The sequence below is a fragment of the Oncorhynchus tshawytscha genome, linkage group LG19, assembly GCF_018296145.1.
Source record: "Oncorhynchus tshawytscha isolate Ot180627B linkage group LG19, Otsh_v2.0, whole genome shotgun sequence".
Lineage (NCBI taxonomy): Eukaryota > Metazoa > Chordata > Actinopteri > Salmoniformes > Salmonidae > Oncorhynchus > Oncorhynchus tshawytscha.
The window spans coordinates 42595569-42621522 of NC_056447.1; the positions used below are offsets into that span (position 1 = coordinate 42595569).

A 25954-nucleotide genomic window follows, 5' to 3' on the forward strand; every position below is an offset into this window, starting at 1 on the left:
TATTCTACAATGTTGAAAACAGTACAAATAAAGAAAAACCCTGAAATGAGTAGGTGTGTCCTGCCTTTTGACTGGTAATGTATATTTAGTGTAGTTGCAGACAAGTAAAAAATGGCACATACAATTTTTAGTTATTATTATGGCACATACAATATTTGGTACAATCTATTGCTAAATTGTTGTTTCGTAATATAAATGCTTAATGTCCTGGATTGGTTCGTAGTGCTCTTGGTATAATTAAAAAGCTTCCCTTGAAGCATGCAATTGTGAAAATTGCAATTGAATATTTACCAGTAAAATGAGTGCCAACAACACCACATATTCAGTTTCACATGTCTGTTACAGGTGAAGAGATTATACAGAACCATCAGCGTGGACTTCAGGTCACAGTTCACAATATCTGGGAAATAAGAACATATGAATAAACACATACAGACAGCAGTCACTAAAAACATATTTTCGAATAGAAATCAAGGAGGATATGGAATAAAGGAAGTGTTTTGACCCTGAGAAAAGCATTCCGATTCAGAAATGACAAATCGTACTGCCAATGAACACTGAACATGAATGTGTGTTGCAACATGTAGTCATAGACACACTACTACATAATTCTAAGGACAAATTATAAAACACATTAATTACACACACAGAAACCCAAAAGAAAACCCATTTACAAAGGGGCTTGGTGTGTGGTGCTTCTACTTCAACATAGTGTGGCATTTGAGATTCACTGAATGGATTGGTAGAGTGAAAGAGCATAAAGAGAAACTTCTTCCAGACTTGGTTGTATGTGAGAATACTGCTGTTAGGGCTTAGTGCCTGACATAATCATAAACAAATCATTTATTTAGAGACAGTTCAGCATCGGAATTATTTTATTTAAAAACAAAACATAATAATTGTCCATAGCAACTATATAATGGCATCCTAAAAGAGAACACCTACCTTCAGGCCTGGGTCTCTCCAGACCTTCATCTTGCATCAGCTCAAAGGAGAAGGACACGTTGTACACCTGCATGACAGAAACACAATGAAAGCAACATTACACAACAGAAGAGCCCCGCAAAGGTAGGCTACAGTATGAGGAAACAGCTCTCCAACGAACACACAATGCATACAATTCACACAAATCATCACAGTTCCCCAGCCACATGTTCCTCGGTGTGGAAACATCAGCTCAATAAACCCATAACCCCCTTTCATCTGAAAAAAACACTCACTCTGCACCAGCTAAAATATTAGAGGAAGGGGGAGGTGTTTCAGTCAGAATGTGGTTGTTGTTTGGTTGAGTTGGTTCATGTAAAAGTGTGGTACCGAGTGTCAGTGCAGCGCCTGGTATTTCTTAGAACAGATCAGCTAGGGGTTGAAGGAGATGTTGGAAATATGGAGGATAATTAGTAGCCAAATCTTGGGAGAGTGAGAGCAAGAGAGAGAGAGATCTTGAGACAGAGCTAGAGAGAGAGTGAGTGGGAGAGCAGGAGAGAGAGAGGGCGGTGTAGAAATCAAGCAAGATCAACCATTGGAGGATTCCTTCAGGCGCGTAGAGGGCACTCCTTTATAGTGCCTGTCCCTGAAAGGACCCCTTGTCCCTGCTCCCCTCCCTCTCTCTGCATTAGTGCTAATCTCTTGGCCACTTATTGATTTCCTGTGCAGGAGCAGATTACAGATGCTGCCTGCGGGTGGGTGCCCACTCTGCTTGGCACAGCACAGCCTGCAGGAGAGGACCCAGGCTCAGGTTTGACAGGGCGTCCCTTTAGAAAGCCTGCTAAGAATAGCTGTCAAGAGGCTTTGGGTTGCACATTGTCTGTCGGGCAGTAAGGAATAATCTATGATAAATACTAATATCAGCAAATCATTTTGAAGGATTATAACTCTTGAATTTAACAATGATGCAAATGATTGAATTATGTTTTATTCCAATGGATTTTTCAACAATTAGGGCCATCAAATCATTATTTGCTGGAAATGTATGAAACTTGTGTGTTCACTGTCATTAAAGTACACCACACATAGAACATATACAATTTAGCAAAATGGAGAGTAAATGTCAACATACCTTTTGGTCAAAATTCTCATCTGTCAGGAGTAAATTATAGAGCGGAACAAAGTAGCCCTCCAGCAGTCCCAACAGCAGAACCAGGTAAACACTGTCAGCAAACTACAGATGAAAAAAACATGGTTCTTCTAATCAATATATAAATTGAGGTATGATTCTTGTTAGATAATTCTAGTTCATATACTGTACCTGTGTGTCCAGTTCAGCCACCTCCAGATTGAGCTTGTTCAAGTGTTTGTTCACAAATCTGTTGTTCTGCCCCTGAACAGGCAGTTAACCCACTGTTCCCAGGCCGTCATTGAAAATAAGAATTTGTTCTTAACTGACTTGCCTGGTTAAATAAAGGTAAAATAAAAATAAAACAAAGGTGATGAGAGTCTGTGGAAACAGCAGCCATTTACAGTGAGATCCTGAAGTATTTGGACAGTGACACATGTGTTGTTGTTTTGGCTCTGTTCTCCAGCTCTTTGGATTTGAAAATAGTACAGGACTGCGATCTTAAAGTCTTATAGTCCCCCAATTATAGGGAACCAAAAGCATTTGGACAAATTCAGTTGTATGTGTATTAAAGGCCCAGTGCAGTCACAAATGTGATTTTCTTTGTAGTATATATATATTTTCAGACTAGGTTGGAATAATACCGTGACATTTTTAAAATGATGATCATGCCCATTTAGTGTAAGAGCTATTTGAAAAGACAGACATTTCAGCCTGTTTTGTTGGGATGAAGATTTGGTCTTCCATTGTGACATCACCATGCAGTAAATGAGTTAATAGACCAATAAGAGAGTTCCAAACATCTCTGCCTGCAACAGAACATTTTCAATTCCCCCTCCCCACTCAGACCACTTGCAGACAAAATTATTGCTTGAGAAACTGCTCTTTGCTAAGAAGCTATTTTTATATATATTTTAAACTATTTTAATTGAAAACAATCACATTAAGGAACTTAAATGTTACCCAGAAATGATTTGATATTGAGAGAAAATAACAGCTGCATTGGAAATGTAAATTATTCAAACGTTTTCTATTTGTTCCTATATTCTTAATGTGTGACTCTACAAACTTGTTGGATGCATTTGCAGTTTGTTTTGGTTGTGTTTCAGATTATTTTGTGCCCAATAGAAATTAATGGTAAATAATGTAGTGTCATTTGAGTTTTTTACCATTAATTTATTTTGGACACTAAAAAATCTAAAACTCAATCAAAACAAACTGAAAATGCATTAAAACAAGTTTGTAGTCACAAGTTTAGAATATGGGACCAAATACAACACTTTTGACTACTTTAATACACACAAAACTGTAAGTGAATTTGTCCAAATACTTTTGGTTCCCTAAAATGGGGGGGACTATGTACAAAATGTGCTGTAATATCATAACTGTTCATCAGATATGGATGAAAAAACCCTACAATCAAAGCTGACCGAATAGGCTTTAACCTCAGTCATTGTATCATGTGCTGGAGTAGAGCCAAAAGAATAGCAACAGTACAATAAAACACTGCTACAGTATTAACAAATAACACACAGTACCTGTTTCACCACATTGAGCTTGTCTGGAGCATGGTCAAACAGGGCTTCGAAAGCATCTCGCTCTTAATGGACGGAGAGAACAGTCATACCATTACTCAAAGAAACTATGCAAAAAATGTCACGGTAGTCAATGACAAGTACTGAAAACTGTGCCTTGAAGACCAAAAATGTCACGGTAGTCAATGACAAGTACTGAAAACTGTGCCTTGAAGACCAAAAATTTCCATTGTTCACGGTGACTCATGAAAATGTATCAGTAGAGAATAAACAGTGAGCACCTACCATGTCTCCCAGATAAAGCCCAGAGGGAAACGATAAGAAAACAAGTTCTAAACCTACATTTGGTCTGCAAGGACAGCTGACAAAGACCTGAATTACATTTATATAACAGCATACTTCTATTCTACAAGTCCTATTGATACGTTTATGGCAACCAGATAAACAGGAATGTTGGTGTGTACATAATAGGTTAACTTAGGTGAACATTTAACAAAATGGATGTCTCCATTGTGGTATTGTCAGAGGAGCCAGGCATGTTGGGTCAAGGGGCTGCTGCAACATCCCAACAGCTATCAGACAAAGGAGGCTAACCAGGGATGGCTTGGACACACACAGACACAGGCACAGCGCTCCTTCTCTTCATGGTGTAATCTCTAATGACAGTGGCAGGGCTGGGCAGCAGTCCAGGTCGTATGATAACAACCCTGTGACCATGACTATAATATGAGCGCACTGCGCGCCCACTTATCTCCCCAGCTGCTCTGGGCCTGCTGGACCGCTCCAACGTCAGCTGGGGCTGTGCTACACTGGCAAGGAACCACACATCCCTGTCCATACAATGGTCTACTGTGTTCAAAGATGCTGGCAAAACAATTGTGCTTGAACACCTATAATAGAATGCAGTTATTTCAGAAAATAGCCTTTCGTAAAGGCTGCAGGAGGGATTGCATTTGAGAGAGAAAAATGTATTAGTACTAAATATTGGAAATAAGATGGCATTGTGTTTTTGGGAGAGGCAATGATATCATGTGGCGTACTAAGGTACTACTAAGGTGTACTAAGGTAAACCTCTCTCTATCTCTGACATAACAGACTGAGTGAGGAGTGCGAGTTCTATCAATGAGAAAAGAGGCGAGCTGAGAGCCGAGCTGAGAGCTGACATACCCTCTATTGCCTGTGATCTCCTCCTGGATCTGGCGGGACTGAAGAATTCCCTCCCTTTTCTGAGAAAAAAGACAAGACAAAATGCCAAATGAAACAGGAGAATCTGCCTTGCATTAAAGGGGCATATAATTGTATCTAAAGAGTGGGAGTATTTCATTATTATTCATCACATTTATAAGAATGTATAGCAAAGTTATTTTCACATGTAACTAATATGCATACGACTTCAGATACTTAGGCTATTTCAAATATCATCCATGTGTACTCTATTTCAAGCCAAATAAGATGTACAGTACCTGATCCACCACTACTTGGATGGACACGTGGTCAGGAAGTCTGATTGGTACTCTGAAGTGTTAAGACAGCGCCACCAACAGGTGAAGAATGGCCACTATACTCTTAGCATGTACAGCTGGACAAGAGAGACAGAAAAGGGGATTTGCTTTAGCTTTGAATGGTTGAAAGAACAATCAATAAAGTAAACAAGGCTTTGATTTCTCCCTACTAAAATGCTAAATTAAAGGAGAGGTATCTAAAAGCCCTCTGATATCTGTTTGATCCTTTCAGGCTAAGTGGATCAGAACAGAGGAGTGTGTTACATCCCCCTTAAGTGTTTTTCCCCAGCTTAAAAGAATAGGTTGAAAGCAGGGAACAATTGCATTGATTGGGTTAGCACTTGGGTGACAAAAGTCTGTGGTAAATTTGATCAAAGACTCCATCATGTCATACAAGTGTTTCTCTTTTTGATGTAGTTATTTCACACATTCATGCTTCTTTCAAAACAAAACTCTTACCTTGAAGAATGTGTACAAAAATATTCATACCGCCTGACTTATTCCACAACTCTAAAAGGATGAAAAAATAAATTTCTCCTCAACCATCTACAGCTAGCCTAGCGGTTAAGAGCGTTGGACCAGTAACCGAAAGGTTGTTGGTTCAAATCCCAGATCCAGCAAGGTGTAAAAATCTGCCATTCTGTCCTTGAGCAAGGCAGTTAACCCCCAACAACTGCTCCCCGATGATGTGGTTTAAGGCAGCCCCTCACCTCTCTGATTCAGAGGGGGTTTGGTTAAATGCGCAATACACATTTCAGTTGAATGCATTCAGCATCTATCCCCTTTCCTGACACACAATACCTCGGACCGCCGAGTGCTGAAGCGCGTAGCACTGGCCCGGGTATCCAGGAAGGATATTGACCTCCTCCCGTCAGTAGAGGATGCCTGGTTGTTCTTTAAAAGTGCTTTCCTCACCATCTTAAATAAGCATGCCCCTTTCAAAAAATGTAGAACTAAGAACAGATATAGCCCTTAGTTCACTCCAGACTTGACTACCCTTGACCAGCACAAAAACATCCTGTGCCGGACATAAGCATCAAATAGCCCCCGCGATATGCAGCTAAGGCTAGCTTTTTCAAAACAGAAATTTGTATCCTGTAGCACAAACTTCAAAAAGTTTTTTGGACACTGTAAAGTCCATGGAGAATAAGAGCACCTCCTCCCAGTTGCCCACTGCAGTGAGGCTAGGAAACACTGTCACCACTGACAAATCTACTATAATTGAGAATTTCAATAAGCATTTTTCTACAGCTGGCCATGCTTTCCACCTGGCTACCCCTACCCGGCCAAAAGCTCTGCACCCACCGCAGCAACTTGCCCAAGCCCCCCCTGTTTCTCTTTCCCCCAAATCCAGATAGCTGATGTTCTGAAAGAGCTGCAAAATCTGGATCCCGTCAAATCAGCTGGGCAAGACAATCTGGACCCTCTCTAAAATTATCAGCTGAAATTGTTGCAACCCCTATTACTAGCCTTTTCAACCTCTATATCGTATTGTCTGAGATCCCTAAAGATTGGAAAGCTGCCGCGGTCATTCCCCTCTTTAAAAGGGGGAGACACTCGAGACAAACTGTTACAGACCTATATCCATCCTGTCCTGCCTTTCTAAAGTCTTTGAAAGCCAAGTTAACAAACAGATCACCGACCATTTCAAATCCTACCGTACCTTCTCCACTATGCAATTGGTTTCAGAGCTGGTCATGGGTACACCTCAGCCACGCTCAAGGTCCTAAACGATATCATAACCGCCATCAATAAAAGACAATACTGTGCAGCCGTATTCATCGACTTGGCCAAGGCTTTCGACACTGTCAATCACTGCATTCTTATTGGCAGACTCAACAGCCTTGGTTTCTCAAATGACTGCCTCGCCTGGTTCACCAACTACTACTCAGATAGAGTTCAGTGTGTCAAATCGGAGGGCCTGTTGTCTGGACCTCTGGAAGTCTCTATGGGGGTGCCACAGGGTTCAATTCTCTGGCCTACTCTTTTCTATGTATACATCAATGATATCGCTCTTGCTGCTGGTGATTCTCTGATTCACCTCTACGCAGACAACACCATTCTGTATGCATCCGGCCCTCCTTTGGACACTGTGCTAACAAACAGTCTCTATGGGGGTGCCACAGGGTTCAATTCTCTGGCCTACTCTTTTCTATGTATACATCAATGATATCACTCTTGCCTGATTCACCTCTACGCAGACGACACCATTCTGTATACATCCGGCCCTTCCTCGGACACTGTGTTAACAAACCTCCAAATGAGCTTCAATGCCATACAACACTCCTTCCATGGCCTCCAACTGCTCTTAAATGCTAATAAAAGGTGGTGCCCGCACCTGCCCGCCTGCCGAGCATCACTACTCTGGACGGTTCTGACTTAGAATATGTGGATAACTACAAATACCTAGGTGTCTGGTTAGACTGTAAACTCTCCTTCCAGACTCACATTAAGCATCTCCAATCAAAAATTTTATCTGGAATCTGCATCCTATTTCGCAACAAAACATCCTTCACTCATGCTGCCTAACATACCCTCATAAAACTGACTATCCTACCGATCCTGGACTTTGGCGATGCCATTTACAAAATAGCCTCCAACACTCTACTCAACAAATTGGATGTAGTCTATCATAGTGCCATCCATTTTGTCACCAAAGCCCCATATACTACCCAACACTGCGACCGGTATGCTTTCGTTGGCTGGCACTCCGTACATATTCGTCGCCAAACCCACTTGCTCCAGGTCATCTTTAAGCCTTTGCTAGGTAAAGCCCCGCCTTAGCTCACTGGTCTCCATAGCAACACCCACCCGAAGCAGGTATATTTCACTGGTCATCCCCAAAGCCAACATTTGCTTTGTCCACCTTTCCTTACAGTTCTCTGTTGCCAATGACTGGAACGAATTGCAAAAATCCCTGAAGCTGGAGACATATCTCCCTCACTAAATTTAAGCATCAGCTCTCAGAGCAGCTTACAGATCACTGTACCTGTACACAGCCCATCTGTAAATAGCACACCCAACTACCTCATCCCCATATTGTTATTTATTTTTGTTGCTATTTTGCACCCCATTATCTCTACTTGCACATCATCATCTGCACATGTATCACTCCAGTGTTAATGCTAAATAATTATAATTAATTGTATAATTAATTATAATTGTAATTATTTTGCCACTATGGCCTATTTATTGCCTTACCTACCTCCCTAACCTTAATACATTTGGACACACTGTACATATATTTTTCTATTGTGTTATTGACTGTACGTTGGTTTATCCCATGTGTAACTCTGTTGTTGTTTTTGTCACACTGCTTGGCTTTATCTTGGCCAGGTAGCAGTTGTAAATGAGAATTTGTTCTCAACTGGCCTACCTGGTTAAATGAAGGTGAAATAAAATAAAAAAATACGTAAAAACCGTCTGTCCTCGGTTGCAACACTCACTACCAAGTTCCAAACTGCCTCTGGAAGCAACGTCAGCACAAGAACTGTTCGTCGGGAGCTTCATGAAATGGTTTTCCATGGCCGAGCAGCTGCACACAGCCTACGATTACCATGCACAATGCCAAGCGTCGGCTGGAGTGGTGTAAAGCTCACCCCTTTGGACTCGAGCAGTGGAAATGTGTTCTCTGGAGTGATAAATCACGCTTCGCCATCTGGCAGTCCAACGGACATATCTGGGTTTGGCGGACGCCAGGAGAACGCTACCTGCCCGAATGCATAGTGCCAACTGTAAAGTTTGGTGGATGAGGAATAATGGTCGGGGCTGATTCGGGCTAGGCCACTTAAATCCAGTGAAGAGAAATCTTAATGCTACAGCATACAATGACATTCTAGATGATTCTGTAGTTTTAACATTGTGGCAACAGCTTGGAGAGCTTCCTGTTTCAGCATGACAATTCCCCCAGTGCACAAAGTGAGGTCCATACAGAAATTGTTTGTCAAGATCAGTGTGGAAGAACTTACCTGGCCTGCACAGAGCCCTGACTTCAACACCCTCGAACACCTTTGGGATGAATTGGAACGGCGACTGAGAGCCAAGCCTAATCTCCCAACATCACTACCCGACCTCACTAATGCTGTTGTGGCTGAATGTAAGCAAGTCCCCACAGCAATGTTCCAACATCTAGTGGAAAGCCTCCCCAGAATAGTGGAAGCTGTCATAGCAGCAAATGGGGGGGACCAACTACATATTAATGCCCATGATTTTGGAATTAAATGTTTGACGAGCAGGTGTCCACATACTTTTGGTCATGTAGTGTATGTGGGGAAGGGTATAAAACACTTTCTTGAATGTTGAAAGTTTCCAAGATCACAGTGGTCTCCATCATTGGGAAATTGAAAAAAATATGGAACTACCCAGACTCTGCCTAGAGCTGGCCATCTGACCAAACTGAACAACCGGGCAAGCAGGACCTTGGAGACACATCTCTTCAGTAGGTCCTATGATTGAGTGTAGTCTGGCCCAGAGGTGTGAAGGTGAACACTTGAGTGGGTCGAGTCACTGACGTGATCTTCCTGTCCGGGTTGGCGTCCTCCTCGGGTTTGTGACGTGGGGGAGACCTCCGTGGGCTATACTCAGCCTCGTCTCAGGGTAGTGAGTTGGTGGTTTGAAGATATCCCTCTAGTGGTGTGGGGCTGTGCAAAGTGGGTGGGGTTATATCCTGCCTAGTTGGCCCTATCCGGGGGTATCGTCGGACAGGACCACAGTGTCTCCCAACCCCTCCTGTCTCAGCCTCCAGTATTTATGCTGCAATAGTTTGTGTCGGGGGGGCTAGGGTCAGTCCGGTGTGAATTTAAGTATGCTCCCTCTAATTCTCTCTCTCTCTCCCTCTCAGAGGACCTGAGCCCTGGGACCATGCCTCAGGACTACCTTGCCTGATGACTCCTTGCTTTCCCCAGTCAACCTGGTCATGCTGCTGCTCCAGCTTCAACTGTTCTGCCTGCGGCTATGGAACCCTGACCTGTTCACCGGAGGTGCTACCTTGTCCCGGACCTGCTGTTTTTGACTCTCTCTTTACCGCAACTGCTGTCCTGAACTCTGAAAGTTTGGCTATGAAAAGCCAACTGACATTTACTCCTGAGGTGCTGACCTGTTGCACCTTCTACAACAACCACTGTGATTATTATTATTTGACCCAGCTGATCATCTATGAACTTTTGAACATCTTGGCCACCCCTGAGAGTCTGGTTCCTCTCTAGGTTTCTTCCTAGGTTCCTGCCTTTCGAGGGAGTTTTTCTTAGCCACCATGGTTCTACATCTGCATTGCTTACTGTTTGGGGTTTTAGGCTGGGTTTCTGTATAGCACTTTGTGACATCGGCTGATGTAAAAAGCGCTTCATAAATATATTTCATTGATTGATTGATGGTGAAGGAGGTGACCCAAGAACCCAATGACCACACTGACAGAACTACAGAGTACATTGGCTGAGATGGGAGAAAATGCCCGAAGGACAACAGTCTCTACAGCACTTCAAAAAATAAAAGGCACATGAAAGACTTGAAGCATTAGGCAAAAGATTTTGTGGTCTGATGAGACAAAAATATAACTATTTCGCCTGAATGCAAAGCACTATGTTTAGAGGAAACCAGGCACAGCTCATCACCCATCTAAAACGATCCCTACCCTGAAGCATGTTGGTCCAAAAGGACAATGACCCCAAGCATACAGCCAAAGCAGCACTGGAATGGCTTCAGAACAAGAACATGAAAGTCCTTGCACAAATTTGAATACCATTGAAAATCTGTGTAAAAACTTGAAGATTGCTGTTCACAACTACTCCCAATCTAACTTAACAGAGCACGATCAAATCTGCAAGGAAGAAAATCCCCATTCCAGACTACAAAACTGATAGACATACCCAAGACGACTCAAAGCTATTTTTTTATTTCACCTTAATTTAACCAGGTAGGCCAGTTGAGAACAAATTCTCATTTACAACTGCGACCTGGACAAGATAAAACAAAGCAGTGCGACACAAACAACAGAGTTACACAAGGAATAAACAAACGTAGAGTCAATAACACAATAGAAAATGTCTATATACAGTGTGTGCAAATGAAGAGTTGGGAGGTAAGGTAATAAATAGGCCATAGAGGCAAAATAATTAAAATTTAGCAATTAACACTGGAGTGATAGATGTGCAGAAGATTAATCTGCAAGTAGAGATACTGGGGTGCAAAGGAGCAAAAAATAATAATAACAATATGTGGATGAGGTAGTTGGGTGGATAATTTACAGATGGGCGGCCAAAGGAGGAGTTGGCTTTGGGGGTGACCAGTGAAATATACCTGCAGGAGCGCGTGCTACGGGTGGGTGCTGCTACGGTGACCAGTGAGCTGAGATAGGTAAAGCCCCGCCCTAGCAAAGGCTTATAGATGACCTGGAGCAAGTGGGTTAGGCAACGAATATGAAGCAAGGGCCAGCCAATGAGAGCATACAGGTCGCAGTGGTGGGTAGTATGTGAAGGAGGCTTTGGTGACAAAACGGATGGCATTGTGATAGACTGCACCCAATTTGCTGAGTAGAGTGTTGGAGGCTATTTTGTAAATGACATCACCGAAGTCAAGGATCTGTATGATAGTCAGTTTTACGAGGGTATGTTTGACAGTATGAGCAAAGGATGCTTTGTTGCGAAATAGGAAGCTGATTCTAGATTTAATTAGATAGATTAGATAGATTTAAAAAGTTTGAAATATCCAATAAATGTCATTCCACTTCATGATTGTGTCCCACTTGTTGTTGATTCTTCACAAAAAAATACAGTTTTATATCTTTATGTTTGAAGCCTGAAATGTGGCAAAAGGTCGCAAAGTTCAAGGGGCCGAATACTTTCGCAAGGCACTGTATAGGTCTGTAACAGTTTGGGTCTAGAGTGTCTCCCCCCTTGAAGAGGGGGAGATCGCGGCAGCTTTCCAATCTTTGTGGATCTCAGACCATACAAAAGAGATTGAACAGGGTAGTAATAGGGGTTGCAACAATTGTGGCGGATAATTTTAGAAAGAGAGGGTCAAGAAGTCTTGCCCGGCTGATTTGTAGGGGTCCAGATTTTGCAGCTCTTTCAGAACATCAGCTATCTGGATTTGGGTGGGGGAGGCTTGGGAAAGTTGCTGAGAGGGGTGCAGGGCTGTTGACCGGGGTAGGGGTAGCCAGGTGGAAAGCATGGCCAGCCGTAGAAAAATGCGTATTGAAATTCTCGATTATAGTAGATTTGTCAGTGGTGACAGTGTTTCCTAGCCTCAGTGCAGTGGGCAGCTGGGAGGAGGTGCTCTTATTCTCTATGGACTTTATAGTGTCCCAAAAACGTTTTGGAGTTTGTGCTACAGGATGAACATTTCTGTTTGAAAAAACCTTTGCTTTCCTAACTGCCTATAATCGCCGCCAAAGGTGTTTAGGGGTGTAAAGACAAACATTTCTAAAAATATGTTTTCACTGTCATTATGGGGTATTGTGTGTAGATGGGTGAGACAAATATATTTAATACATTTTGAATTCAGGCTGTAAGACAACAAAATGTGGAATAAGTCAAGGGGTATGAATACTTTCTGAAGGCACTGTACATTTCCTTGATTACTTCACTCCTCTCATACAAACATGTTGTTTAAACAATTCCTAAGTGCTATTACCATCTTCTGGTTAAAAAGCTTTCAGAAAATAGAGACATCAAGGCAAAACTAAAGCGCTTCATTGAAATGTACAGACAGACATTCCTCTTCATTAAGAGGGAAAACTCAATCGGAAGCAGAGAACTCAATGACCAGTGACACAAGTATGAACTCTTTGCTAGCTGAACATCGATCCAGTATCCCTGCACATTGTAAATATGGTACTGGAACTGACCCTGTATATAGTATGCTTATTTACTCTATCGTGTTTTTCTTATTTGTATATCTTGTGTGTTTTTGTACTACCTTGTTAATTTTAGTATTACATAGTTCTTGATTACTGCATTGTTGGGGTTAGGGAAAGGCATTTCACTGTAGTTGTCTATGTGACATTAAAACTTGAAAAATCATCCATGTATTCTAGGGCTGTTATGATAACAGTATTGCGATACTCCTTAGTAATCGTGGCAAAGAAACAAAACACGAAGCGGATGTAACTTCTTTAAGAAAACACCCATAATGTTGGAAACAAATACATTTATGTTGTCATCCAGAGTCACATGTATTTATTTTCCAAAAAATTTACACAATATTGTACATACAGCAGGTTTTTAAAGGACCAAAGAGTTTAGTCTGCTTCGTGTTTTAATTTTCGCCATGGAAAAAAATTAAGATACTGTTATTTTCACAGCCCTATTAAAATCCTTTCATAAAATAGAGACGTCAAGGTAAAGCTAAAGTGCTTCACTAAAATATACAGACAGACATTCCTCTTCATTAGAGAGAAAGCAAAGGGAAGCAGAGAAAACTCAATTGTCAGTAAGCAAAGTATGGACTCTTAACTAGCTGAACATCACCCACGTACCCACGTAGTCCATCTGTTGGAACACTTAGTCTGTCTCTCCAGGGATGCATTCATTAGAACCAAACAGAGGAAAACGGACTGAAACATGGAGGGACTAGCTGAACTTGTCCAATAAGAACAATGATTTTAATTTCCCCCTGCAAAACGTTTTGCAATGGTGTGCTCTCTAATGAATACGGCATACACTGAACAAAAACAAAACGTAACATACAGCGACTCCGGGAAGCTGCCCTTCTAGGCAGAGTTGCAAAGAAAAAGCCATATCTCAGACTGGCCAATAAAAAGAAAAGATTGAGATGGGCAAAAGAACACTAGACAGATGAACTCTGCCTAGAAGGCCAGTATCCGGAGTCGCCTCTTCACTGTTGACGTTGAGACTGATGTTTTGTGGGTATTATTTAATGAAGCTGCCAGTTCAGGACTTGTGAGGTGTCTGTTTCTCAAACTAGATACTAATGTACTTGTCCTCTTACTCAGTTGTGCACCGGAGCCTCCCACTCCTCTTTCTATTCTGGTTAGAGCCAGTTTGCGCTGTTCTGTGAAGGGAGTAGTACACATCGTTGTATGAGATCTTCAGTTTCTTGGCAATATCTCACATGGAATAGCCTTAATTTCTCTGAACAATATAGACTGACGAGTTTCAGAAGAAAGTTATTTGTTTCTGGCCATTTTGAGCCTGTAATCGAACCCACAAATGCTGATGCTCCAGATACTCAACTAATCTAAAGGTGGCCAGTTTTATTGCTTCTTAAAATCAGCACAACAGTTTTCAGCTGTGCTAACATAATTGCAAAAAGGTTTTCTAATTAGACTGCTGGCTTGCTTCTGAAGCTAAGCAGGGTTGGTCCTGGTCAGTACATGGATGGGAGACCAGATGCTGCTGGAAGTGGTGTTGGAGGGCCAGTAGGAGGCACTCTTTCCTCTTGTCTAAAAAAATATCCCAATGCCCCAGGGAGGTGACACTGCCCTGTGTAGGGTGCCGTCTTTCGGTTGGGACGTTAAACGGGTGTCCTGACTCTCTGAGGTCATTAAAGATCCCATGGCACTTATTGTAATAGTAGGGGCGTTAACCCCGGTGTCCTGGCTAAATTCCCAATCTGGCCCTCAAACCATCATGGTCACCTAATAATCCCCAGTTTACAATTGGCTCATTCATCCCCTGTAACTATTCCCCAGGTCGTTGCTGCAAATGAGAACGTGTTCTCAGTCAACTTACCTGGTAAAATAATGGATAAATAAAAAATAAAATAAAATGATAAACTTTGGTTAGCTAACACAACGTGCCATTGGAACACATGAGTGATGGTTGCTGATAATGGGCCTCTGTATGCCTATGTAGATATTCCATTAAAAATCAGCCGTTTCCAGCTACGATAGTCATTTACAACATTAACAATGTCCACACTGTATTTCTGATGAATTGTGATGTTATTTTAAAATGGACAATTTTTTTTGCTTTTCTTTCAAAACAAGGACATTTCTTAGTGACCCTAAACTTTTGAACGGTAGTGTATATCTCGACACAATCCTTTCTCGGAGATCTACAGACAATTCCTCTGACCTTGTGGCTTGGTTTTTGCTCTGACGTGCACTGTCAACTGTGGGACCTTATATAGACAGGTGTGTGCCTTTCCAAATCATCTCCAATCAATTGAATTTACCACAGGTGGACTTCAATCAAGTTGTAGAAACATCTCAAGGATGATCAATAGAAACAGGATGCACCTGAAATCAATTTCTAGTCTCATAGCAAAGGGTCTGAATACTTGATCTGTTTTTTATTTCTTAGACATTTGCAAAAAAAAATCCAAAAAACTGTTTTCGCGTTGTCATTATAGGGTATTATGTGTAGATTAATGAGGAACATTTGAGATTTTATCCATTTTAGAATGAGGCTGTAAAGTTAAAAATAAAAAAGTAAAAAAGTAAATGGGTCTGAATACTTTCCGAATCCACTGTATAACAGCCTCCACTCTTCTGGGAAGGCTTTCCACTAGATATTGGAACATTAGTGCTTTGACTTGCTTCCATTCAGCCACAAGCGCATTAGTGAGGTCGGCTACTGATGTTGGGCGATTAGGCCTGGCTCGCAGTTGGCGTTCCAATGCATCCCAAGGGTGTTCGATGGGTTTGAGGTCAGGGCTCTGTGCAGGCCAGTCAAACTCTTCCACACCGAACTCAACAAACCATTTCTGTATTTACCTCGCTTTGTGCATGGGGCCACTGGCATGCTGAAACAGGAAAGGGCCTTCCCAAAAAACTGTTGCTACAAATTTGGAAGCATAGGATCGTCTAGAATGTCATTGTCGCTCCTAGACATTTACACTTCACAATACCAGCACATACAGTTGACCGAGGCAGCTATAGCAGGGCAGAAATTTGACAAACTGACTTGTTGGAAAGGTGGCATCCTATGACGGTGCCACGTTGAAAGTCACTGAGCTCTTCAAAAAAAAATAGACTAATCCAGAAATTTTAAGGTTTGTCCACATAATTTTTTATATATAGTGCACCTTTAAAAATGTAAAGGTGTAGATCAGAAAACCAGTCAGTCACAAAACCCACTGGTTCCAGGTCATCTATAAGTCTTTGCTAGGTAAAGCCCCGCCTGATCTCAGCTCACTGGTCACCATAGCAACACCCACCCGTAGCACGTGCTCCAGCAGGTTTATTTCACTGGTCATCCCCAAAGCCAATTCCTCCTTTGGCCGCGTTTCCTTCCAGTTCTCTGCTGCCAATGACTGGAACGAATTGCAAAAATCACTGAAGCGGGAGACTTATATCTCCCTCTCTAACTTTAAGCATCAGCTGTCAGAGCAGCTTACTGATCACTGTACCTGTACACAGCCCATATGTAAATAGCGACATTGGGTTGCGCATTATCTTGCTGAAACATGAGGTGATAGCGGGTGAGTGGCACGACAATGGGCCTCAGGATCTCGTCACGGTATCTCAGTGCATTCAAATTGCCATTGATAAAATGCAATTCAACGTTGAACAGCAAACTGAAGGTCCTGGGCTGGCGTGGTTACACGTAGTCAGCGGTTGTGAGGCAGGTTGGACATACTACCAAATTCTAAAACAAATGTTGTTGGAGTTATGAACATTTAATTCTCTGTCAACAACTCTGGTGGACATTTCTGCAGTTAGCATGCCAATTGCACGCTCCCTCAAAATTTGAGACATGTGGCATTGTGCTGTGACAAAATGTGGCAAAATTTTAAGTGCCCATTTTTTCTCCCCAGCACAAGGTGCACCGGTGTAATAATGCTGTTTAATCAGCTTCTTGATATGCCACACCTGTCAGGTGGATGGATTATCTTGGCAAAGGAGAAATGCTCCTGGGGCGGCAGGGTAGCCTAGTGGTTAGAGCGTTGGACTAGTAACCGGAAGGTTGCAAGTTCAAGTTCAAACCCCCGAGCTGACAAGGAGTTAGACCCACAGTTAACCCACTGTTCCCAGGCCGTCATTGAAAATAAGAATGTGTTCTTAACTGACTTGCCTGGTTAAATAAAGGTTAAAAAAAATATAAAAAAATAAAAAAAGGGATGTAAGCAAATTTGTGCCCAAAATTTGAGAAAAATAAGCTTTTTGTGCTTTATGAACATTCTGGGATCAACACTTTACATGCGGGGCGGCAGGTAGCCTAGAGCATTGGGCCAGTAACCGAAAGGTTGCTGGATCGAATCCCCAAGCTGATAAGGTAAAAATCTGTCATTCTGCCCCTGAGCAAGGCCGTTATCCCACTGTTCCCTGGTAGGCCATCATTGTAAATAAGAATTTGTTCTTAACTGACTTGCCTAGTTAAATAAAATAAAAATAATAATAAAATAAATAAAATAAAATATATATATATATTTCTGTTCAGTGTACTTCTCAGCCTTTACTTACGTTCCATTTGATGCTCCTGGCGGAGATCTTGATGGAGTCTCCAGAACCGTCTGTTGCTTCTGCGCGATCTCCGACTGGGTCACCTCAGCAACGTTCAGCTTCTCCCCCTCCAGGTTCTCTGCGACACGCATATAAAGACAACAGCATTCATTTGGTCAGTGGTCTTCTTTAGCATAAACAAAGACATTCCTGTCAAAGAGAGAAAGGCCAGATGGAGAAGGTGATTGGTAGTAGAGTGGAATTAGTGTTCCTTTAAGTTTGATGGAGAACCAATAGGGGATTTGAATTGTTCCTCACCAAAGAGTTTCTGCAAAACCTGCCCGTCGTATAGATCTTCAGCCAGGTCCTTCACGATGATCCTCTTTCCTACCAACATATCATTGATCCAGTCGATCAGCACCTGCTGGAGTTCCTGTAGTTTGCTGTCGTTGTTGGAGTTGGGGTCGACCATGGTGCGGACCTCATTCTCCTCTGCAGAAACAGAAAGAACAGTTGAGTTTAGCCAGTTTTAAGACCTTTCATAATTTATGACCAGGGCTCTTAGATTGGGATACATGCTCTACTTACCTAACACGGTGTCTTCTGGGTCCAGTTCATATTGGGTGGGGCTCAGTGGCAGGTTGATGGCATTCATCCCTTCCTCCTGGAGCTCAGACACTGTATGGAGGGAGAGATGGGAGAGTTCAGAGAGAACATCATGTCACTCACAATGCATCCTCTCAACACTCCAACTTTCAGTGCAATAGCTATAAATTCACATAGCAAAGAGGCGGCACAAACAGTAAGCCACTTACAACTTGTGATGATTCTACGAATTAGGCTTTATACAATTTAGATGTCTACTACTACATGTTTGTTTTTGCACTATTTTTAATGTCAGTGAGAATTCTGCAAGTATGAGCAATCCACCAGAAATAAGCGTAAAGGTCAGGGGGAAAATGAGAGGATGTTGTTAAGTCGGGGGACACGTGGGTTCCCAACTACTGGGATAGGTCCTACAATCTAAGCTAGACGCCCTCAATCTCACACAAATCATCAAGGAACCCACTAGGTACAACCCTAAATCTGTAAACAAGGGCACCCTCATAGACATTATCCTGACCAACTGGCCCTCCAAAAACACCTGCACTGTCTTCAACCAGGATCTCAGCGATCACTGCCTCATTGCCTGTATCCGCTACGGGTCCGCAGTCAAACGACCACCCCTTATCACTGTCAAACGCTCCCTAAAACACTTCTGCGAGCAGGCCTTTCTAATCGACCTGGCCCGGGTATCCTGGAAGGATATTGACCTCATCTCGTCAGTTGAGGATGCCTGGTCATTCTTTAAAAGTAACTTCCTCCCCTTAGATAAGCATGCTCCGTTCAAAAAATGCAGAAATAAGAACAGATATAGCCCTTGGTTCACTCCAGACCTGACTGCCCTGGACCAGCACTAAAACATCCTGTGGCGGACTGCAATAGCGTCGAATAGTCCAGGCGATAAGCAACTGTTCAGGAAAGTCAGGAACCAATACACGCATTCAGTCAGGAAAGCAAAGGCCAGCTTTTTCAAACAGAAATTTGCATCCTGTAGCTCTAACTCCAAAAAGTTCTGGGACACTGTAAAGTCCATGGAGAACAAGAGCACCTCCTCCCAGCTGCCCACTGCACTGAGGCTAGGTAACACGGTCACCACCGATAAATCCATGATAATCGAAAACTTCAACAAGCATTTCTCAATGGCTGGCCATGCCTTCCTCCTGGCTACTCCAACCTCGGCCAACAGCTCCGCCCCCCGCAGCTACTCGCCCAAACCTCCCCATCTTCTCCTTTACCCAAATCCAGATAGCAATGTTCTGAAAGAGCTGCAAAACCTGGACCCGTACAAATCAGCTGGGCTTGACAATCTGGACCCTCTATTTCTGAAACTATCCGCCGCCATTGTCGCAACCCTTATTACCAGCCTTTTCAACCTCTCATATCGTCAGATCCCCAAGGATTGGAAAGCTGCCGCAGTCATCGCCCTCTTCAAAGGGGGAGACACCCTGGACCCAAACTGTTACAGACCTATATCCATCCTGCCCTGCCTATCTAAGGTCTTCGAAAGCCAAGTCAACAAACAGATCACTGACCATCTCGAATCCCACCGTACCTTCTCCGCTGTGCAATCTGGTTTCCAAGCCGGTCCCGGGTGCACCTCAGCCACGCTCAAGGTACTAAACGATATCATAACCGCCATCGATAAAAGACAGTACTGTGCAGCCGTCTTCATCGACCTGGCCAAGGCTTTCGACTCTTTCAATCACCATATTCTTTTCGGCAGACTCAGTAGCCTCGGTTTTTCTAATGACTGCCTTGCCTGGTTCACCAACTACTTTGCAGACAGAGTTCAGTGTGTCAAATCGGAGGGCATGTTGTCCGGTCCTCTGGCAGTCTCTATGGGGGTGCCACAGGGTTCAATTCTCGGGCCGACTCTTTTCTCTGTATATATCAATGATGTTGCTCTTGCTGCGGGCGATTCCCTGATCCACCTTTACGCAGAAGACACCATTCTGTATACTTCTGGCCCTTCCTTGGACACTGTGCTATCTAACCTCCAAACGAGCTTCAATGCCATACAACACTCCTTCCGTGGCCTCCAACTACTCTTAAACGCTAGTGAAACCAAATCATGCTTTTCAACCGTTCGCTGCCTGCACCCGCACGCCCGACTAGCATCACCACCCTGGATGGTCCCGACCTAGAATATGTGGACATCTATAAGTACCTAGGTCTCTGGCTAGACTGTAAACTCTCCTTCCAGACTCATATCAAACATCTCCAATCTAAAATCAAATCTAGAGTCGGCTTTCTATTCCGCAGCAAAGCCTCCTTCACTCACGCCGCTAAACTTACCCTAGTAAAACTGACTATCCTACTGGTCCTCGACTTCGGCGATTGTCATCTACAAAATAGCTTCCAATAATCTACTCAGCAAACTGGATGCAGTTTATCACAGTGCCATCCGTTTTGTTACTAAAGCACCTTATACCACCCACCATTGCGACCTGTATGCTCTAGTCGGCTGGCCCTAGCTACATATTCGTCACCAGACCCACAGGCTCCAGGTCATCTACAAGTCCATGCTAGGTAAAGCTCCGCCTTATCTCAGTTCACTGGTCACGATGGCAACACCCACCCGTAGCACACGCTCCAGCAGGTGTATCTCACTGATCATCCCTAAAGCCAACACCCCATTTGGCCGCCTTTCCTTACAGTTCTCTGCTGCCTGTGACTGGAACGATTTGCAAAAATCACTGAAGTTGGAGACTTATCTCCCTCACCAACTTTAAACATCTGCTATCTGAGCAGCTAACCGATTGCTGCAGCTGTACATAGTCCATCGGTAAATAGCCCACCCATTTGACCTACCTCATCCCCATACTGTTTTTATTTATTTACTTTTCTGCTCTTTTGCACACCAGTATCTCTACCTGCACATGACCATCTGATCATTTATCACTCCAGTGTTAATCTGCAAAATTGTAATTATTCATCTACCTCCTCATGCCTTTTGCACACAATGTATATAGACTATTTTTTTCTACTGTGTTATTGACTTGTTTATTGTTTACTCCATGTGTAACTCTGTGTTGTTGTCTGTTCACACTGCCATGCTTTATCTTGGCCAGGTCGCAGTTGTAAATGCGAACTTGTTAAAAAATAAGGATCAAAATTGGCACCATCCTCTCTGAAGTGCTTCCAAACAGTGCATGATAGCACTGCAATAGTGTTCCCACATCACTAATACACTAGTTAACTACTCCCACAGCCATTTGGTCCAAATAACCTAGCATTAACACAGGAGTAGAATTGGGTTTTGCTTGCTTTATCAGGTCTAATATGGTATGTTATTGAGGAGTAGTGGTTCTTTCTGTAAGTGGTTTCCCTCACTGATTTCTCTGTCTTTCCTCAAGGAATATGGATTTCCCCTCACCTACACATGGGAAAAACACTGCAGTTTCATCTACTACTTAGTGGCCCTCCTCTGTCCACATACAGTCCTTCTCCAAATGCTATATCTCACAACACAGAGATGTTCTAATAGGGATGACTCTTACTGGTCTTAAATCAATATAACAAAAAAAATCCTTAGCTCACTGCACCACCTCAGCTTTCGGTGTCACCATTCCTAAATATACATATCCAATCTGACACTGTTCTCAGTTAAACAAGACAATGTCATTTCCCCATCTGTTAGTCTCGGATATCCCCGACCTTGGAGCAACGTAAGCCTATAGGCATTCAAAGATTGCGGAAGTAAGCCGTCTGGCTCGAGAGATCTGTTAGTAGTCGATTTGTCTCGCAGGTGTGATGTTCGGATGTACCGATCCTATGCAGGTGTTGTTACACGTGGTCTGCCACTGCAAGCAAGATCAGCTGTCCATCCTGTCTCCCTGTAGTGCTGTCTTAGGCGCCTCACAGTACAGACATTGTAATTTATTGCCCTGGCCACATCTGCAGTCCTCATGCCTCCTTGCAGCATGCCTAAGGCACGTTCGCACAGGGACACTGAGCATCTTTCTTTTGGTGTTTTTCAGAGTCAGTAGAAAGGCCTCTTTAGTGTCCTAAGTTTCCATAACTGTGACCTTAAATGCCTACCGTCTGTAAGCTGTTAGTCTTAACAACCGTTCCACAGGTGCATGTTCATTCATTGTTTATGGTTCATTTAACAAGCATTGGAAACAGTGTTTAAACCCTTTACAATGAAGATCTGTGAAGTTATTTGGATTTTTACGACTTATCTTTTGAAAGACAGGGTCCTGAAAAAGGGACTTTTCTTTTTTTGCTGAGTTTACTTACTACTATTGAGGTACTTTGCATGTTAGCTTACCCTTTCCCTAAACGTTTAACCTAACCTTAACCTTAATTATTCCATGATATCTTTTCTGATCAGTTTTTATGAGAGGCACATTTGTTTGTTTCCCGCCATCTCTATTGAATGGTGTTGCTCTAGTTGCAGTAAAACCATGTGCGGTTATAATTTGCAAGACAGCACTGAATGTTGGCTTCAACTTGGTTCTCCATATAAAGTGTTCCATTACAAAAGGGAATCCAATTTTAACTTAACTTGGCAATGTCTGTATGAACCCTGTATAGGCTACTTGCTCAGCTCGCAAATTAAAGATAAAATCAACTGCTAACGAAATTATACACGCATCATTAACTTTTCTGCCAGATCTTGACCCGGGCCAGGACATTTTTCCATTTGGGTCAGTAGCTTTCAGTTTGCACTGGCAAGTTTACCTAAATGTCAAGCCCCGCTGTGTGCGGTGCGCATAGGGCCTATATGTGTAACACTTTGTGTAGCCATTAGCGATGCTAATGATAGCCTAACTGTTTTTTGGTAGATGGAAAGGCAATTAAAAGATAACTACAAAGTAGCCTATCATGATTATTTGAACCAATCCTGTGGCCATTTGTTTTGAAATCTCCATCACAAGTACGCTACACAAACACCGCTGGCCAAACACAAAACTGGAGTAAATCAGTCCTTCTCCTAACTTTGTGGTATCAAGCATCGGTTTTTTTTTTGCAGAAAACATGACACTTTGAAATCTGCAATAAATAAATGTTGCACTTTATTTTAATAGTATATTTTCTTTGCTGTTACAGTAAATCTATCCAAATCAATGTAAGAACACAAGAGCATGCTAATGTAAACGATGGCTAGTCATTATTATCCTGGTTCTGTACGGAATGCAGGCACATTATGGGACACAGGCCAGGTTATTATTAATAATAATACAAAAGAGGCCTACAAGCCACAATGTCTCACACTTTGTTTGATGGTCACAAGCCATCAAACAAAGCCAAGCTGCTTGAATTGTTGTGCCAGGAGTGGCATAAAGTCACCCAAAATCAAATGTGAAAGACTGGTGGCGAGCATGCCAAGACGCATGAAAGCTGTGATTGAAAAACAGGGTTATTCTACCAAAAATTGATTTCTGAACTCTTCTTAAGTTAAAACATTAGTATTGTGTTGTTTAAAAATGAATATGAACTTATTTTCTTTGCATCGAGGTCGAGGTCTGACAACACAGCATATTTTTTGTTATTTTGACCAGTTGTCATTTTCTGCAAATAAATGCTCTAAATGACAACATTTCTATTTGGAATCTGGGACAAATGTTGTCAGTAGTTTATAGAATAAAACAAATATGTTCATTTTACCCAGACACATGCCTTTAAACATTTTGCAGTGGTCTCTTCATTTTTTCTAGAGCTGTATATACACTACCGGTCAAAAGTTTTAGAACACCTACTCATTCAGGGGTTTGTCTTTATTTGTACTATTTTCACAATGTTGAATAATAGTGAAGACAAAACAAACAAACAAAACAATTAAATAACACATTTGGAATCAAGTAGCAACCCAAAAAATTGTTAAACAAATCAAAATATATTTTATATTTTAGACTCTTCAAATAGCCACAATTTTCCTTGATGACAGCTTTGCACACTCTTGGCATTCTCTCAATCAGCTTCATGAGGGAGTCACCTGGAACGCCATCCCATCTGGCGTGCGCTTAGTGGGACTATCATTTGTTTTTCAACAGGACAATGACTCAACACACCTATAGGCTGTGTAAGGGCTATTTGACCAAGAAGGAGAGTGATGGAGTGCTGCATCTGATGACCTGGCCTCCACAATCCCCCGACCTCAACCCAATTGAGATGGTTTGGGATGAGTGGGACCGCAGAGTGAAGGAAAAGCAGCCAACAAGTGCTCAGCATATATGAGAACTCTTTCAAGACGGTTGGAAAAGCATTCCTCATGAAGCTGGTTAATTGAAATGCATTCCAGGTGACTCCCTCGTGAAGCTGGATGATAGAATGCCAAGAGTGTGCAAAGCTGGCATCAAGGCAAAGGGTGGCTACTTTGAAGGTACTCAAATATAAAATACACTTTGATTTGTTAAAAAAAATGTTGGTTACTACATGATTCCATGTGTGTTATTCATAGTTTTGATGTCTTCACTATTATTCTACAATGTAGAAAGTAGTAAAAAATACATTAAAACCCTTGAGTAGGTGTGTCCAAATGAGTAGGTGTCCAAACTTTGCCTGGTACAGTATATAGAAAAACAATTCTGCGACCAAATCATGTGCTGGTGCTACTAATGGAGAGAAACGTTGGTGTGGAAAAACTTAAGTGTATTGCCCCAACCGAGCGAACTTTTGCCACAACAAATTGCAATTTGTAACATATCATGTAACATATCATACGAATTGTAATACCATGCATGACATATCATACTATTTTGAGCATGCCGGATTTACGTTTACTATGTTACATCTACCCCTAAATCCAAGTTGCAGCAGTAGTGTTCCCTACATGACAGTCGTAGCCTACATCTATAGTAAACAATCATACTGTAGTAAGTACTCTAGTAACTCTACTAGGCACTGCACTGTATGCACCCCCAGGCTGCTGGTCAAGAAAGTTTAAATAGAATACATTATTTGAGTGCAATGACTAGTTTTCAGACAGGCCTATGTATTATGTATGTAGCCTAGATATGCCTCGAGGCTCATCCATTCTGATATCTTCAATGAATGTGCTGCGGGGAAAGCATGCAGGCGATTTCGTTATGGCTTTACCAGTAATGAATTGACAGAATCAGACGGAGCAGACAATAGATTAGGGTGTGACTTCATTGCACAATGCATGTTCTGTAATAATTTGCGCCGCTCAGATTGAAAAATTGCTGTAGCTAGAGTTCAAATGGGCTACACTGTCGTTCCATAAAATACACGTTTTCTTCCTGTCCGTTTCTGTTGACACACAAGCTCGCAAGTTAAGTTTAGACATGTTTTTTACAGTATTGTTTTGATCTGAACCTTACCTTATTTTGCTTTCTTTCTTCTTACTAAAGTTCCTCCAAGTTTTCCCAGGAACGAGTCATTTTTTTCTGGAAGAGGGAGATTTCGGAGTCGTCGGCGATTTGGGAGAGGACGGCAAAGAAGCCATGATCAAATTTAGCCAAAGCTCAAAGGTACAATCAAAATGTAAAGTTACACGTTTAGTAGATCTCTGAATTAAATTGATAAATCACGTTCTGTTCGAAACAATGTTCATTATAACGGAATTCCAAACATTCGTCCATCCCTCGAATCCTTTCCTTGTTCCCAGATGTAGTTCCCTCCCCTAACTTGGGCTCCGGAGTGGCGCAGCGGTCTAAGGCACTGCAGCTCAGTGCTAGAGGCGTCACTACAGACACCCTGGTTCGAATCCAGGCTGTATCACAACCGGCCGTGATTGGGAGGCCCATAGGGCGGCGCACAATTGGCCCAACGTCGTCCGGGTTTGGCCGGTGTAGGCCATCATTGTAAATAAGAACTTGTTCTTTATGGACTTGCCTAGTTAAATAAAATAAAAATAAAACCTTCATTGCTGAATAGTTTGTAGCACATAGTTGGCGCCACTTTATGGTAGTATCACTATGGATAGACAGACTTTATTCTAATGCCACCA

The 25954-nt window shown here is 42.3% G+C and overlaps 1 protein-coding gene across 1 annotated transcript; it reads right to left on the reverse strand.

The window, feature by feature from the left end:
• On the reverse strand, positions 1-25657 carry parvaa (parvin, alpha a). Its single transcript, XM_042301693.1, is given in 14 exon segments — positions 1-400; positions 946-1012; positions 2057-2158; positions 2246-2303; positions 3587-3653; positions 4736-4814; positions 5052-5167; positions 17170-17172; positions 17451-17495; positions 17498-17572; positions 17752-17925; positions 18022-18111; positions 25326-25384; positions 25386-25657. Coding segments are annotated over 14 exon segments (1113 nt in total). The 5' UTR covers positions 25451-25657; the 3' UTR covers positions 1-287.
• Between the last annotated feature and the right edge of the window lie 297 nt (positions 25658-25954).